Below are 18222 nucleotides of genomic sequence, written 5' to 3' on the forward strand. Positions count from 1 at the left end.
AGAGTTGTAATGACTGCCATACTACTGTCAAGCTGTCAGGGACTAGATCAAGGTTTTAAAGCATGTTTGGTGTGTTTGTGGGTAGCTGGTTTTTTGAATGTTCTGGAAGTGCTAGCTTTTTCCTAAAATACCAAGACCCAAAAGGTGAAATGCAACTAAATGGATTTGCCTATGCACAATATTTACAAGTGTGAGACCTAAAGGGAGAATTGCTGTATTTCTAAGAGGATCACATCAGCTAACTTGAGACTGAATTTCTACCTAAGACAACTGAGATACCGAAGACCCTTATAACCTCTTCTGTAGAAGAGCCCTCTCAGTCTCTCCAAGACTTACTGTATGGTGGATGACGTAGAAACAGTCATCTAATCAAGATGTTTTTATAGTTGAACACTAATAGGCATTTTCAAGAGTTTACAAAGTTGAGACACTTAGTGTGATCTTTTGCTGTATGGAGCACTACTGGCTCCAGCTGAAGCCAAAAGCTGCTGTTCATTGATTATTAAAATGCAATACAAAGTTTGGAGAATTAGATTTTGGATATGTCAAAACGTCCAAACAATTTATGGAGATGTTGAGATTAGACATTTAGTGTTTAACAATCATATCTGCAAAATTGCATGTTTTCACCTTGAAATGATGTCTGGTTTTCGAAGTTTTAGAATGTATGGAATGTCACATAGTATAGTATATATAGTATAGTGTATGTATAGTATGTCACATAGAAGCCTTCAGAGCAGTGAGAAGTTTACTTTATTAAAGTTTAAGACTATACATCTCATAATTGGTTATCCATGAGATTCTGAGGGGGAACAAAATAGCATTTGCTCACTTAATTGTTCTGTCCAGCGCTTCTTGGTTTTGAGTGCTTTGGTTTGCAATGCCACTGGTGTTAATTCTATATGTGACTTACGTATAATATACACCTTTTTTTTTCCTTTTTAATACATGGCTCATTCAGCAGTAGATTATTGCCTATTTTCCATGGAAAGGGAATAATCTGCAGACCATAAAACATGAGCCACTGTTAGCTAGCCTTCTATTAGTACTGCTTTGTAGAAAATATGCAAAACTTGGTCCAGTGGAGTGCTACAGTCTGCCAAAGTGATTGCTGGGGTTCACAGAAAAGACATGAGTAAATATTAGGGTGAATTCAGGGAATGAAGGGACATAAGTTTGCGGTCTGCTCATGTAATTTTTTAATTTGTTTCCCACTTAGTGGTGTGTAAACTTGCAATAAAATCAAAACCTGTATATGCTCTGTAAGTGTATACAGAGCCTGTCACCTCTGTTTTATTGATATTGCTACACTTGGATGCATAGACCATTGAGCAGTCAGTGAATTTTGAATACTAATCTCACTTCCTAGTAATATCTAATCTTTGCATTTTAGTAGTTGTTCTGATCTGATTTTGCTGTTACCTTTCTGATACGACATTGATTTTCTGTTCTGTACCATTTGGCATGCAATTCTGAACTGTATACTGCACCGATTTGGTTCTGAGTGCTTCAACTGCTGATTACGAGACTCGTGGCAATCTGTTTTACATTCTTAGCAATACCCTGGTATATTGAGTCCAACTATGCTTTCTATTCCAAAGTAACTACTGAAAAACAGTTATCAGCCATGTGGAATGTTAGTATCTGACTTTTTTTCTTTTTTATATTTTTTTTTACCTACTAAAATTTACTTGGAAATAAATTTTCTGTTTCTCAAATTAAGTTCTCATACGGGGGCTTGGACTTTCACATGCACAGGCACACACTGAACTGAAAATGTATAAATCTAAGATATTAAAAAGAACTTTCCATGTTAATCTGAATTTGTTAATCTATTCCAAAGTACATTTATATGTACTGTGCATTGGTAAATTGTCATCTTAAGAAACAGTTTTAACTTTATAGAATGTTAGGGTATTACATCAATGTTTATTTACTGTATAACTATGCACCTGCATGCAGAAGTGTATTAAATGTGCATCTTCAGAGCGGGGAGCCTGTTGGTTTTCCTGATTATTTGGGTAAAGTCAGTGCACAAAAATAAACAATCCTACTATTCAAGCCTTGATTATTTGAAAAGCCTTCTTTAACTGCCAGCATCTAAAAGCAGCGAAAAGTGAGTTTTCCAAGAATACTCTTTTTGGAGGACAATATGGATAAAAGGTTTTTTTGGAAATAAGGAGTTTAAGGAGAAAAATAATTGATACACCAGCTTTAGTAGATTGTGCAGTGCAATGATGCTACAAGTTATTTCTTCATGGAAAGGGGAAATGTGTTTTGAAGTGACTTAATATACAGTAACAGTTAAATAACATGTAAATAAAAGTGCTTATAAAACTTTAATGGAGGTTAAAAGTCATACTGATGAAAAGAAAATTTGTTTGTTTAGAGAAAGTCTGAAGACAGGAAGTCAGTTTTCCTGTTGTTGGAGAAGTTAGCTTTACTTCTTGAAAACCTGATGCTGAGTTAAGGATACACCAACTGCAGTGGTTAATATTGCATTTTTTTTCAAAAGCAGAGCTGTCTTGCATGACTGACTTTGTTTGTGGCTTTTAGCATGTATTTTATTACAAGTAAAATCGTTCTTAATTATGGTCTTTGTTTGGGGTACCTCATTTTTTGGAGGTAAAGTGATCTTTAGTTCTTTAATCCTTATATTTTTGATAGGCTGTTGTCCGATTTGGTGAATTTACTTTCTCAATGCAGTAAGTGCATATACTTATGTTTGTTGACTGGTAATTGGGAATTAAATGTCACATGTGTCACAGCATTACCTACATGTGACATGTTGTGAAAAGACTGGAGAAACCTATGTTTTTTTGAATGAGTCACCAATGTATAAGTCAGTCCACAGTAACAGTTTCTTTTAAAAAAAAGCTGCATAAAGGGACTTACATTTACATGGAGATATCTCCTTTTTTTTTTCCCTTCCCTTATGCTCTCTTGTCTAAAATGACAAGAAGAGAAAGAGATTAATAAGACTAGATACGAGAAAGCTCTTCTAATTAGCATGGGGAGAAGAGTAAGGTGACTGTAAGAATGCAAATACCTTTGGTTTAGTTCTGTTTTTTACACGGTGTTGGCAACTTAAGTTGATAATGGCTAAAACATGTCCAATTTTGAGTAGTAGTATGCTTGTTTGGCATTGTACCATCATTCTGACAATAAGGAGTGTGTGTTTCAGTATGTTATCTGAGAAAGGGAATGTATTCTACTGTCAGAATCAGTGACGTGTTTACTTTGTGGGACATTATAGAAAACATACCAGCAAACCAGGTACTGATACAGTGAACCAAACAGCACGTTCCTGAAACATTAAGCCCATTTCAGTTATATGTTTTTTCTTTTATGTGTTCAGTCACAAACAAGAAACCACCTCAAGCATCTATTACGAAGGTGAAGCAATTTGAAGGCTCTACATCTTTTGTCAAAAGAACACAGTGGATGCTCGAGCAACTTCGCCAGGTCAATGGTATAGACCCTAATCGGGTGAGTTTGAACAGTCCTAGAAAATGAAAATTGAACTATTCTAGAAAACTGAAATTGAACATTTCTAGAAAATGAAAACTTTGTTACCGACTTTTATGACCGGTTATTTATGAATCAGGCATTCTTTCAACTGTTCCAAGGGAGTCTAGAAAGATAACATACAGGTTTAAGTATAAATTCTCAAAAAAGAAATAACTTAATGAAATATGTGAAATAAATTTTACTGGGAAAGATGGAGGAAGCCAAAGCTCATAATCGTATTGGGCTTTTTCTTCCTGTCTTTCCCTACTTCTCTTCCTACTCTCTCTCTTCTTTGTAAAGAGAAAAATAAGAGCCTTGCTTGTCTTGTCTTCAGCTATAAGCCTCTTGGGGTCCATTTTGGCAGGTAACTGTGTTTTAAGAGCAATAAGTAGGAGCAAGTACAAGAGAGGTTACTGAGGTTCAAGTTTGTGAAATGTTGTGAACCTTGAATTTTTTCTCAGATCCTTCTGCATTTCTTATGTTTTCATACAAAGGACGGTGATGTGGTTTAATTGCCAATGACACATGAACACTGATTTAAACAAACAAAAAAAAACCCGAAAACTAAAACCAACCAAACCCTGCACAAAATAGTTCTGGAGTTCCTTTAATGTGGAATATACAGCCCACCTTGAGCTGTCTTAGGACAAAGTTATACTAACATAATAAATTTATGATTACAAATCTTCAGTAGTAAACCAGCAGAATTAGAAGTTAGGAATGTGGCTACTATTTGATCACAGACTGACTTATTGTGTTCATTGTTCAGCAAAATATGTTTGTCACTAAACTCCTTAAACCCTTGGTTTGTTCAAAGCTGTGCTCTGATCAGCCACCTAAGCATCTTAGCAACGGTGCACCAAATTCTGTTACTACCCAGTACAGTCTTTTGTACAAAAAAGAATCCCTTTGGCCACTGCCCTGTGAAATGCAAGCGGTGGAATTATATTTTCTATAGGTAAAGGGACAATGAAAATGAGAGCAATGACAGATAGGTAAGGGATACGGGGTTTAGGTCTTTTCCCAGCATCTGCTATGCAGCTATGTCAATAATATATTTACGACACTCTGAAAGTCCTATGAAGTTCTTAAGCTTAAGCATGTTCCTTTGAAACTTGTCTTCCTGTGATTCCTAGTGTCACTGATTCAAAATAGCATTTACTAGATTAGATTCCACGTTATATTTAGCAAACATTTCTAAATATGTAGCAATGCTTTTGCATAAAATCCATTAATTTTGGCAATTGATGCACAGTATAGAGCTGGGCTTTAATTATTTTTCTGGGAATGCACTCTTGTTCATGTTATCCTGAGCTCTAAGCAACACTTTATGGTAATACTTTAAATACAATAGCTAGGACTTCCTATTTGTTTTCCTCCTTTGGTTGAGTATTGAGAGCAGAAGCACATCTTCTGTAATATAGTGTGAAAGTGGATTTTGTGCTGGGGCACTAATCCTTGCATAATATAGAAGATCTAAGTAATTATATAGATAACAAGGATTTCTTATGAGATTCCAACTTCTAATTTTTTGGTCTAAAGTATTTTTGTTTTCAGGTATTTTTGTTATAGCTGAATATGCATCGTTAAAAATCCCTGAAAAAAAAAAAATCCTGCCTGTTTCATTGCATCCAAAAATATGCAAAGGAAAAATAATGCCAGGATGGTCTTGATTTGCATGACCTTTCTGCTTTTTCCAGCGTAGTATCTTTTAAGAAATAATAGCTTTATATCTTTCTCCAGATCACTTAAAACTGGAATAATAGCAGTGTGTGTTTTTGTTTTGATTTGTTTTTCTTCTAGGATTCCCCAGAATTTGATTTACTATTTGAAAATGCTTTTGACCAATGGGTAGCAAGCACAGCTTCAGAAAAATGCACATTCGTTCAGGTTCTACATAACACTTGTCAGCGATACCTTACAGACAGGAAGCCAGAATTTATCAACTGCCAATCTAAAATTATGGGAGGTAAGTCACTTGCACTGCAGTACTTTGTGCAGTTGGGCATGATTAAAATGGGCTTACTCAGACGGTGACTGTTACCACGTTCCTTGCTTGAATTCTGAGTGTACACAGACAATGTGTGTGATACAGACTGTGGATGCAGTACAGGGCCAGGAACTAATAAATCTCCTCATGGATACAGTGCTTCTGCTCTGTTCTTCATACTGACAACTTCTTTCTCACACTGGATTACAAACTCCCTGTGGATAAGTTAATTCAATTTAGAATTTGCAACTTTGGATTTGTTTTTGCTGTTGTTTGGGGATTTTTTTTTTTTTTTCTGCAAATTAGCCAAAGGGGTATATTCAAATAATTTTTAAACCTTAGTGCAATCACATTATGGATGAAGCATGTCACTTCATCCCCTCTACCAAGGTAGCCTTTGTGTTTTTAATAATATACACACACACATATATATGCTTATGTATGTAATGATCTAGATATACACATCATATATGTAATGTGTATCTTGTAACTAATGCATATTTTCAAAAACAAACAAACAAAAAAATGCTGCCGAAGAACACTTCCTCCCAAGTGGAACTGAAGATGAAGGACTTGAAGGGCTTGTTTACAAGCTTACTTATCTTATTGAGCCTTATTCCTTCCTAAAGGATAACAGTGAAGAAAGTGAAATTAATGCTGTTTCTGTTCTGCAGGAAGTGCTTAAGACCTTAGCCATAAGTAAACATGGGTGTCCCTGTGAAACTGAAGACCGTCTTCGTTGCCTTCCTCTTTTTACCTCCCCCCCACCCCACATGTACACTTTCCCCTACAGGCCAGAGCCCTGCCCCTGTTTCTTTTTCTCCAGAACCACTTTTTGCTTTATTTTCATTGGAGTATCATGTAAGGATATAGTCTGTAGAGTTTAATAAGCTAAACTGTTTTCTGTAACTTGATTAATGGCATTAGTAATTACAACGATAATGAGAACTGATTAAAGATGTGGGTGCTAATTCTGAGAACAAAGAACAAATTCAAATTTGAGAAGACTGTAACAAGATTCCTCCCACTAGTATCTTGTACTAAATATTTCAAGTTTGTCTTTTGTTTTGTAGAGCTCTCTGCATAGCTTACGGGATGTTACTTTAGAGAGGAAAGAAAAGGCAAGCATTTGGGAGTAGAGGATTTTTTGACTGAACTAGGAAATACTTTCCACTTTTCTGTCTTTCTAACATACAGGTTCTCATACTGAAATATGTCTCATTTGGAGAGACAACTTTGCACAAAGTTAATTGTTATTTGGTGGCTAAATTAATCAGATTGCATTGCTTTTACATCAGTAATGTAAAAACCAAAGTTGGAGATGAGTGGTGTGCAGAAATTTTGTCATCTACAGGTTGTGTTCATTAGAACAACTTAATTCTTGACGTGACATTAGGCTGACACTGAGGATGAATTTGACTCTCACTTCTGCATAGAGTCCTGTGATACAGCATTTGAAGCTCTTCAAAGATAAATTCTGGGCCTGTAAGAATAAACAGTTGCTGCCACCTTTAGATAGGCATTAGAAATGCATAATCCTTGGAAAGGAACAAGACTTCAGGTTGAAGGAAGATCACGATCTTGTGATTTTGTTTGTTTTAAGCTTTGTCCTACCTATATGCTTTGATTTTAACAGTCGTTCTACTGAACTAATTTAAATATTCTTAGAAGCCCAGAGTAATGACATATTTACCTTTGTAACCCTTTTCTCTATGGCAGCTGGCAGGAGTTATTAATGGCTTATTCTTTTTCTCCTCTAAGAATATATTACCAATGTGAGAATGGTAATGAGTACTTCTTTTTTCATAAGCTATTGACTCAGTTTACCACATTTGAGACCTGGTAAGCATATAGAGGTGTTTACCATACTGTGCAGGATTAATGACTGACTGGAGGAGATGAATGAAAACTTACTGTTAAGAATTAGGATGGGGAAAAAAGATTGTTTATTAATAAACAGAGATTGGAAGTAATCTTTTATTCTCCTGTTTGTCTGATCATCAAGCAAGCAAGTAATTATTGAGCTTAGTGGATGACTTGGTTGTGTAGTTACTTCAGTTTGCTTATTGCAGTATTGCATCCCTTTGAGAAGGTGGTGATGCCTATGGCTAGACAGACTACTGGTCTGATCCAGATAGACAGATAAAAAATAAGTTTGAGTTTGTATATGTATTTTATAGCATTTTGGAATTCATCAGTACTTTCTTAAAATGAGCTGGATCCTACTTTTATTTGATGCTGCTGTGCATTAATTGAGTGAAAGCTGTCTTCTGGTCACCTTTGTGTATAAGCATGTGAGACCAGCCAGAGTTTCTTCATCCTTGGTGAAACTTTTTTTGCTGTAACTGTAGTGTGACATGCAAAGGTGGTTGTCCATGTTCATAATGATTTCAGAACTATTAGAAATGGAAAACGGAATTACTTCTCTTTGCTTTTTTTCTTTTTTAAAAGAATGCCTTGGATGATCGCCAAATGAAATCTTTAAAGGGGAAAACTGCACCATTTGAATGCCCAGCTGTTTCAAAAACTAAAATCCTCCTTTTCTGCTCTTGTAACCTAGTATTTCTTATATTTCTTCTTTAGATCACTATTACTTCATTTAATGCAGCCATTTTTCACAGTCTGGAGAGTGAATGCAAGTAGTATATCAATAATAATAATTGAAAATAAACTACTGAAAATACCTCTGTGGAACATGCTTCTGTGTGATTCCAAATGCATTTCTTAATATTTGTGAGCTTCTTAAGTCCTTGAGAATGAATTTTGCATAAATTCTTAGGTTGCTTGAGACAAAATTCAAATGAAGCAATAAATAACAGTTTTTCTTAAAATTATGGTGATCCAACCATTTGACCTCATCTTGTTTGTAAACCACACAGCCACTGGCTCATTTGAAATGCATTGCTCAGAACCATCTGGTGCTTAATTAATTTTTTTTTTCAGAGTATCTTTTCATTATCTTTTTGAATGCTGATTCTTTCCAGATTCAGTGGGAAAGGATAGAACTTGATCTATCTCCAGAATTACTTTTTGATCTTCCGGGTAAAAATCCTATATGCCATGTTTTTCATAAATGATCCCTTTCAAAGTTGTAAGGCAATGACATTACTATATATCTGAACGAAGTAAATAGGAAGTGTAAATTATCTTCTACTTGTCCAGAATTGCTTCCATTCCAAAAGTTATTCTAAATTTAGTACAGTGTAGTCCTTCATAACTAGCAGGAATTCATTAGCATTGACATTTTCAGTCTTCTGTACTTCTATTGACACAGGTCGGAATAGTTCAGTGTATATATATCCCCATTGTGTGGTTTCACAGCAAGGGCTGTCTGCTTTGATAGCATAGGTCATTTCTCTTCTGAAGGACTTCAGCATCTCCTTCATCTTTTGCAGTTCCCATATAAACATGAGAAGTGTAGAAGACCTTGTTTAGATAGTCTTATTTACTAACATATAGTTTTTCCTTCTGATTGTTCAGATGCAATGTTAATTTGATACCTGCATTTTAGTTTGTAGAATCTGTAGTATGTGGACTGCATTTTTGGTTGGGTTTAATTTGTTTGTGTTTTGTGGGGTTTTTGTGTTTATGTGAATGACTACGACTTACATTTTGCCTTCTTGTAAACTCAGAATATGCCACTGTAGTGGAAACAATTAGTACTATTTTCCCTCTTACTTATGTTCTTGTAGTTCAAACTATATGGCTGACTTCCCAGGTTCAGGGCTTCCAAAAAAGGAATTGGAAAATAGTATTTCGGTGTTGGAAAAGTCCATGCTAAATCTGTGTGAAGATGAGGAAAATTATACCAGTGAAACTACATTCTCTATCTGTAGACTTTCTGGGAATTGAGGGGAAGGAGGATAAAAAAAGTTCAGCAGCTGGGATTTTGGGAGGTGATCCCTTTGTTTCACATATTAATAAAACATAAACCGTTCCAGGTCACCTGGAGTAGAACTTCCAGAATCAGGTGGCTGGCTAGAGGAATAAAAGAATAGAATAATTAAAATTGCTTATTTATCTGTTAATACATAGCTAATTTTGTGTTCAGCAAAACTAAATCTACAACAAAGAAATACTATTAAGTATTTTGTTGCTGAACAATATTCCCTCCATGTTTTTGTCTCTCTTTTCTATTTCAGTTCTATGTACATAATTGTTAAACAAACAAAAAAAAAAAAAAACCCCCAAAAAAAAAACCAGTCTGCTGGTAATACTGTTGGATAAAATAGGCCATTTTAATTCTGTCTAATTCTGTTTTCCACCCCCTGATTTTGACTGCTTTTCCATACCAGGTTAATTATATATATCCAGTGTCCGCATTTTAATAGAATGTCAGTCCCTGTTCTTCTTTCGCTTAGAAGGAAAAGCTAGTTTGTGGCTGGTCTGGCATCTTTAATCTGGTCTCTGAATGAACATACACATAAAACTCCCTCCTAACACAAGTTTCTAACCTGGAAGAAGTAAATCAAAATATAAAGTTGTAGACCATCAATCTACGTAGCAGATAAGTAGCCTTCCAGGCTACTCAAGTCATTTGAAAAATAACCCATAAAATTTAGTTGCAATGACATGATATTTTTATGACTCCTTTTCATGGATTAGCATTATTGTTTAATACACAAAATTAAGAAATAAAACACTGTATGTAACCTTGATGATGTCTTAGACCACACTGTTGTTTTGGTTTTTTTTGCTGTTCAGAACTATTTATCTTACAAAAGAACTGTTTCAGAATGCCTGCTGTGGCAGGATAGTGATTTTTGAAGCATATAATGTATTGATTTTTCTGTCTTTCTCTTCACAGTATTTAAACTCAGTCATAAAATGCATCTTTAGCTCTAAGTTATTTAGCTGTTGAACACCTGAATGCTGTGATTGTTCTATATGGTTCATGCTTAATAGTGGTGCAAAAGTGAAGAAACTTTATAGCATAAGTGTCTCATTTAGAACATTGACACAAAGCTATGATAAAAAGGCTCATGCAGACAAGTTGAGCATAACTCTATGAGTAAGTAGAGTGCTACTGTAACCAGTAGTGTAGTTATAGCAGTCCTGAAATCGGAGCATTTACTCAGGTCCCCAGGTAGACCTTGCAGCCTTCTGAGCTTTGTCCAGCTCTGACAGTGTTATTTGCAAGATGCTGGATAGCTAGCAGTCCAGATCTGGCATGGCTATGTAGGCCACAGTTATTGCAGAATTTTGAAGTACACACACATTTGTCAGTCAGTCCAGAAAGAGTACATAGCTTTAGTTTCTAGCTTTCTTTCCAGTCAACAGGTTAAACCCAGGGCTAAAACAAAAAGTGGGATGGTACCCACTGGAGCTGATGTGACTAACGAGAGCAGAGGAAGAAACTGATTTCAGTTGCCAATAAAGCTTATCTTGTTTTGTTGTTTGCTGATAAAGGTTTTGCAGCTGAACAGCTAGGATTATCATTTTGCCTCCTACATTCTTTATAATCAGTAGAACTTTCATAAAAGTATGAAGTTACGATTCACAAGTTATTTTATGTTATTGTTAGACATAACTTCAAAGCATCTGTTAAACTCCCAGAGTTTAGATATTACTTAACTAGCAGCAGGAATAAAATATGCTGTTTCCTCATGTGAGAACAGAGATACATTAAACTTGACTTTTTTGGCCTTAAAAGTACAAGATTACATATATATGAAAATAAATTGTATGGAGATATAAATAACAGATTAAAAAGTGATGAAGTGGCAAACTGGGGTTATATTAGAACATATTGTTACACTATATTCTAAATTACTAGAATTAACGTTATAGGCTTCATTTCAGATGTTGCAAATCAGGAAGACTTAAAAGTATGGGGTCATATTTTAAGAGATTTATAGAGGTTTAGAAAGTCCCTATAATCCACTGTTTGTTTTTTCTTTTTTTCTTTGTCTTTTGTGCTTTGGACAAAATACCAAATTAGATTATTATTTTTTTTAATCTAAAAATCTCTCTATTTCAAAAATAATGTGTGATATTTGCCTGCAACTTCCTGTTCACAGCTGTTCTTGGCCACTGTTGGCATTGATGAATATGAAAAGATTCATCTGTTGGAAGAAATTGCATACCCCACATCAAAACAGGGGAAGCTAGTGTAATTGGTCTTAATTTGAGATCACTTCTTACTCTGAAACCTGTATTACTTTCCTGAGTAGAATCAGATTTTTACAAAGGTGGAACATTGGTCTGTGAGCTGAGATTACAGTGACTCCTCATGTTGCAAGATCAGTACGAGGTACGCTAGGTGGAGATTATGTACCACTTACATCACAACAATTATCAGACTTTGGTAACTAGTGCTTCTTCTGAAGGTCTTAAACTTTCCAGATTCAGATGCAAAGACCTACAGAAGTGTTTTGTTTACATTCAAAGATGATGGAAATCCTACTGTTCAGGCTGAGTTAGGAGATTTCTAGATATTAAGGCTCAAATTTAAGTTGGAAGTACATTATCTGTGAAAGATAAATTGAGAAATTGGTGTTCAGGTTTAACTCTGCAGCTTCAAGTGTTTCAAAGTTATAATAAAATTAATAAATCCAGTAAATAGACTACTTTCTATGAATGTCTGTCTTTTGGATCACTTAGTCATTCTTTCTGGCTGATAATTTAAATATTGAAATTATCTAGAGAACGCTCCGTTCCTGTGATCCAGGAATTCATTTAGTTGTAAGAATGAATTATCTTATAGGATTACAATCACAGAAGTACTACTTCTGTAATCTTCTACTTAATAACTCGAGCTGTTTAATAAAGCTTCTGCATGGTTATTTAAGAGAGTTCAGTCACCTCTTACCGCGTTGGTTCTTCTTAGCAGCAGTTGCCTCTTTTATTCAAAAGTGCTCCTAAACAAGGCTGTCAGCCCAATACACGTGAAAGGATGTATAACAGTTACTTGACAGGGAGGTGAGAGGGATGAAGAAGAACTTGTCGACCTTTGCAATCAGCTGTTATGTTACAGTAGTGATGGAAAGCCTTGGGCTAATGGTAGTCTAGGAAGCGTGACTCTCTGGTAATGATTATTTTTAACAAAAATATGTTCTCAGTAAGGAGAGGCAGTTTATGGAATTGCAAAGTGCCACCATCAGTTGGAACTTCATCAGTCTAAATATTTTGATTCGAAAATACCTAAGCTTCCTGAGTTAGAAGCCTAATGTTCACTTAGTCCTTTGTTAATGTGGTGTTTCTGCTGGGTCATTCCAGACACAGCTGTTCTTTGTTGTGAACAATTTTGTGACAATTTTAGTGGAGAAAGAGATTTGCCTTCATGTCTTCAGTTTCTCTGTTGTGTTGCAATAATGAACAACTGTTAGTATTTTTTTTTTTAATGGCATAATTTTTTCTCCTAACAAAATGTATCATTTTGACTGCTGAATCTGGCTGATCGTCTAAGCCTTGACAGCCTAGGGGAAAGTTTCAGACTAGAGAAACTTGTAACTTTCTATTTTCCCCTTTTCCTTGGAAAAAAATTCCCTTTCTAGGCAGTTGAATTCCCATCTGAACAAATGTCGGTAAAGAACTTGAGCTTTCTGTGATCGGCTTCTTCTTTCTGAAGTGTTGTTTTCAGTGGTTAAGTACAGTTTGGAAAGTAGAAGAGGAGGTGACTTTTGTGAAGCGCTCTCTAAAGGAGTTGACTAATCAGGTACAAGCTACATTCAAGTTGATTATTATTATTGAGAGTAGCTGATCAAAGCAGATAGGAAAAATGCGCACAATTAGCAGAGAAAACATTCAGACATAAACATAGTCATACTAGTTCTACCTGGGCAATTGAGATATTGCTTAATGTACAGTTCCTAGATTACCAGACCACATTCTCCCTGAGGGCAGCTGCTTTTGCACAGCCAGTCAGTTCTAGGCCAGACACTGAGTTTTTCCTGTTTGATGTTCAAACCATGGCTCTTGACTGACTCCATCCTGACCTTGACCAGTTCTCATTCAGTCTTATACATTCTTACTCATGAGCTCCAACTTTATTTCAGTCTATGTGGTAACAGAAGTTGGTGGCTTTGAATATGGTACTTAAATAGTCTTTCTATAAATAAAAAAATGAGTTTGTAGCAAACATGGAATTTTCAAAATCACCTGCCTGATTTAGAAGTGTGAGTCTCTTGACAAATAAACTGTGTTCCATGCCTCCATTGTAGCAGGTTAATGCATTATGTTTCTTAATGATTAACATCACTTAATCAAAAAAATCAAACAGTAGTTGATACAGTGACTGTAAGCAGTACTTTTGTTTAGAAAAATCCTGTGTTTTATTTTCAAAGCATGTTGCTACCTGATTCTCCCACCCACCCTAAAAGAAATATCAGTACTTTAGTGACCTGAATTTGCAACAAAACAAAACAACAACAAAATGAAATACATCTGGAGATGTGTAAATCCTTTGGATTGCCTTGACAGGGGAAAGGTGAATTAGGCTTTGTATTGGTTTTGGCTGGGATGGAGCTCAAAACTGTGTTGATAAGAGTGGTGTTTTAGGTGAGCAATGCTTACACAGAGTCAAGGCCTTCTCAGTTTCTCATTCTATCTGTCCCCAGTGTGTAGGCTGAGAGGGGACACAACCAGGAAAGCTGACCCAAATTGACCAAGGAGATACTCCATGCTGTGTAAGAGCATGCTCACCAGTAGGAACTGAAGGGGGTGTTTTCCCAAGGTAGCCATTGCTCAGGGACTGACTGAACATTGGACTGCTAGTGGTGAGTGATTGTTTTTGCACCACTTGGTTTTTGTTGGTAGGTTTTTGATTTTTTTTTTTTTCCTCCTCCTCCACTTATTAAACTGTTTTTATCTCAGCCCTTGACTTTTCTCATTTGCCCTTCTGATTCTCTTCCCTGATCCCACTGAGTGGGAGTAAGCAAGCAGCTGGGTGGGAGCTTACCTGCTAACCAGGGTCAACTCACTGCAGGCTTTCATTCAAAATTCATTTTTCTTCATATTCAATGCAACTCTTTATAGTAGTCACTGTCTTTTTATCCTATATGAAATCTATTTTCTTTTTCTGAATATTCCTTGCAGAAAAAAAAATGTTCTGATTTTGAATAGAATTTGATTGGATATTTCAGCTTGTGGTTATGAAGAAATGTAGGACATAAAGGATTTTGCCTATTGGAAGAAATGACACAGATTTTAACCAAAAAAAAAAAACCACATAAGTTTTCTTTATAGGATGACATCAATGTCAATAAAAATTCATATGGCAATTATCCCATGTTCAGTTGGCTAATCAAAAGCAGACAAGTTCAGAAGCTTTTCCAGTATTGACAACTTTCACAGCTCTCTGCTTGTGGAACTGCATTTAAGATAAATGTTTAAAATTGGCATCTCATTCTCAAACAAAAGTTTGCCATGGTGCGTAGCTGCTGTTCTTTGTTTTAATTGCACATTCTGCACCTTGACAGGTCAGCTGTAATAGTGGCATTACTTGAGATCCTGTAAAATTACAGAGCTTTTCCAGAGTAAGCCCCTGTAGTTCAAAATTGTCATAATGGGCAAATATCACTGCTCAGTAAGATTTTTAGACTTGATTGGTTTTATAATTCCCGAGAAAATTACCGTTTTTAGGGAACAAGTTAGACTTTCTTCTTGCAAGGTTTTTGAGGTTACTACATACAAAGGCTTTTCTAGCTTGGATCTTGAGATACAAAGTTTTTCACAAAAGTGCAAATTTCTATGTATTTGACCTGTATTTGATTTACTGGGTTGATAAGCTTGACTGTAACTATTTATCATTAATATGAGCACTAATATTAGCTATCACTATTAGATGTTTTTTAGTACTGATTTTGTCAGGATTTGTATGTAAGAACATATTGGTTAAAATGTAGTACAAGTAACAGCATAACTCCCACCCCCCCAACAATTACCTTAACATTTTGAGCAAAGTGACAAGTTCCTACGATAAGTTGAAGCAAAGTTTTTTTTGGTTTTTTTTTGTTTGTTTTTTAAAATGATTTTTTTAAAAAAAATTACTGTTTGAAATTTGAATCAGTAATTTGGTCAGATGAGTCTCTTCATGCCTAGTGCAGGCAATCTTAAGAAATAATTTTCATATGCAGACTTTTTCTTCCTTTTCTTGGTCTTTGTCAGATTTTCTGTGGAGAAAATCTTTTTGACCCTTTTTCTCCACCTTTGAATCTGATCTTAGTTAGGTGACCCAACAGAACAATACTAGTAAAGCTTTACATAACATATTATTTCACGTATCATCTATACAACATAGCTTTCTTTTCGTATTTGTAAGGACATTCATCTTTTCAGTCAACACAAATCATCTGTGCTTATTTTATAATAAGGATTATTTATTATATAAGCATTTATATTGGTATAAATGTTGAAAAGCATGGATAATTTGCATCATTGCTATAGAGTGCTGAATAAAACAGAAGAGAGGGTCTTAGCAGATCAGGAAGTACTTTTATTATCAAGAGATCTCATCAATTAATTTTTTTTTTTACTCTAATTGCCCCTATTTTGTTTAGTGTCACTATTTAAAATAAAAGGGCACTAGCATCAGAGATAATACTTCCGTTTTTGTTCTGACTGTGTTAAAAAGGTTATTGTACTCATCTGTCCCTGAAAGGGATTTTTGTAGTCCACTGCAGAACCCTAAAAAGGGTTGATTTTTTTGTAGTACAGCATTTTCTAAATCTTAGATCTTGCAAGCCACATTGAGAAATTTGGATACACTTTGCTTGTTAGAAATCAAAATACTGAGTTGTTGAACACTAAAGGTTTTTTTTGGTGGTTTTTTTTTTTGTTGTTGTTTTTTTTTTTTTTTTAAGACCTCATCTTCTCCACTTGGTTAGACTTTATTCCTTGTGCTCTGCAGAAGTCATGCTGCTCACATGCTGCTGTCAGGTTTTGGTCAGCTAATGGTCTGCTGTGTTTCATCCTACCTGATTTTTTGTTTAATTTGTGTGTTTCTGGTTAGGATATGTTGAAATAGGGGAGTTAAACAGCAGAGATAATCCAGAAACATGTATTTGGTATGTTTAGGGATGTTATTTGGCCAGCTAAATGTGGGATTGGTTCTTTTCTTAGAGAAGTTTATAAAAAGAATTCAATCAAGATGATACATGCAAAGATATTTTGTCTCATTAAATCCCCAAAGCCACAAATAGTTGAAGACTTAGAAAATATGCTAGATAAGTATAACTATATGTTTGCCTTGCTCCAAAACTTTTTTGAAAGCATCTGCTGATTCATGTAATTTTCTTAAATGTCCATCCCATTTTGCTTAACAACATCTTCAGGAGTTTTCTTGGAACATTCAAACCAGATCAGACTAAAAAATGTTTAGCTTAGTATTTTGTCTTTGATAGCAGTGATCTCCTTAATTCATTATTTGGTAAACAAAATCGCCAGTTTCTAATGCTCTCAGGGAAACTGGGGAATACACATCCTAAAGGGAAGGTTTAAAGCATTTAGGCAGGTTAAAGCATGGTTGTCTGAAGGAGATCCAACAGCTGCCTTCAATACAGTTCCTATGTGTAGCTAGATTAAAGTGAAAGTAAAATTAAGTAATAATGTGGGCAAAAGACAAGTTACTATTGGCAAACTCTACTAACTCAGGATTGAGACTTGTTATAGCTCTTATGAGTCCAAAGTAATGTTGTAGGAATCATCAAATTTTTGCTATTTTCAGAAACACTTTCGTTTTTCTGTGGGGCAAATACCAACTCTAATTCTTGAACATGGAGAGAAGTTTTGCAGTGGAGCTGCTTGTACTCTAGTAGATTTAGGGGAGGTTGGGGGAAGCCTATGTCAGGGGTGTTTATGGGCTGCAGACTGCAGAGCCTGGTTATTTGCAAGCTGTTGATCAGCGCTGTTGGTGGAGATGTTTAGCTGGAACAAGTACAGATTCCCACACAGCAGCCCACACTAGAGGATTTCTTCCCCCTCAATTTCCTGCTGCTAAAGCTACAGTATGTTCAGTTTTAACATAACAAACATTATCTCTGCCAGAGAGAGAACCTGCCAGAAACAGAATACTTCAATAGCAGCTTTTCACTGACAAAAAGCCACAAAAAGGACATTAGATTAAAAAAAAAAGTCTCATTGTGCCTCATATGAGCTGCCATACTGGTAGATTTGATTTTTTTTTTTTCTCCAGTCTATTAAAACTTTGTAAAGAAGTAGTGAATGAGTTCATTATCAAGGAAATACTGTGGATCTTTGCTGTGCAGTAATTATGGGTAGATGTTTTTCAAAACTTGTTATGAAAAGCAAGATGGAGGTGGATAAAAATATTTGAGAATTCAAAAAGAAAAAAAAAAATCCTCCCCAGAAAACCCCAAACCACTTCTACTTTGAGACCCATAAACGACTGTAGTAATTTTTGTCAAGCCTGGCATTTGAAAATTAATGCTTGACATTGACAACTAAGACATCCAACATAAATAGCCACATTGTGGATAGGACTGAAGATAATGAGGTTTTCATGAGTTTCAATTCTATTTGTATGCATAGAGAAGCTTTAATATTTATCAATTATTTCAACCAGATAATAATTCTGTATTGAAAACTTCAATTGCTTGTGAACTTGAAATACTTTTTTTTTTTTACCTTTGTAAAGGCCATTGAGCAAATCCTTCTGAAAAACTTCTCTAGATGCACAGAGGGCAAGGAGATTTTGACACCAGAGGTTTTTTTAAAAGCAAATTGTTCCAAACCAGCTTATTTTTTGTGAGGAAGTTACTGGC

The 18222-nt window shown here is 35.3% G+C and overlaps 1 protein-coding gene across 3 annotated transcripts in view; it reads left to right on the forward strand.

Moving 5' to 3' along the window:
- The window catches only part of STXBP6 (syntaxin binding protein 6), a 117225-nt gene that overhangs the window by 87738 nt on the left and 11265 nt on the right, over positions 1-18222 (forward strand). For all 3 annotated transcript variants that reach the window (XM_086748708.1, XM_086748709.1, XM_086748710.1), the window contains exons 3-4: positions 3359-3489; positions 5314-5479. In XM_086748708.1, coding sequence (XP_086604834.1) covers positions 3359-3489; positions 5314-5479 — 297 coding nt within the window. The remainder of the gene's footprint in view (positions 1-3358; positions 3490-5313; positions 5480-18222) is intronic.

This window comes from Chlamydotis macqueenii, chromosome 5 (assembly GCF_036417535.1).
Source record: "Chlamydotis macqueenii isolate bChlMac1 chromosome 5, bChlMac1.mat, whole genome shotgun sequence".
Classification (NCBI taxonomy): domain Eukaryota; kingdom Metazoa; phylum Chordata; class Aves; order Otidiformes; family Otididae; genus Chlamydotis; species Chlamydotis macqueenii.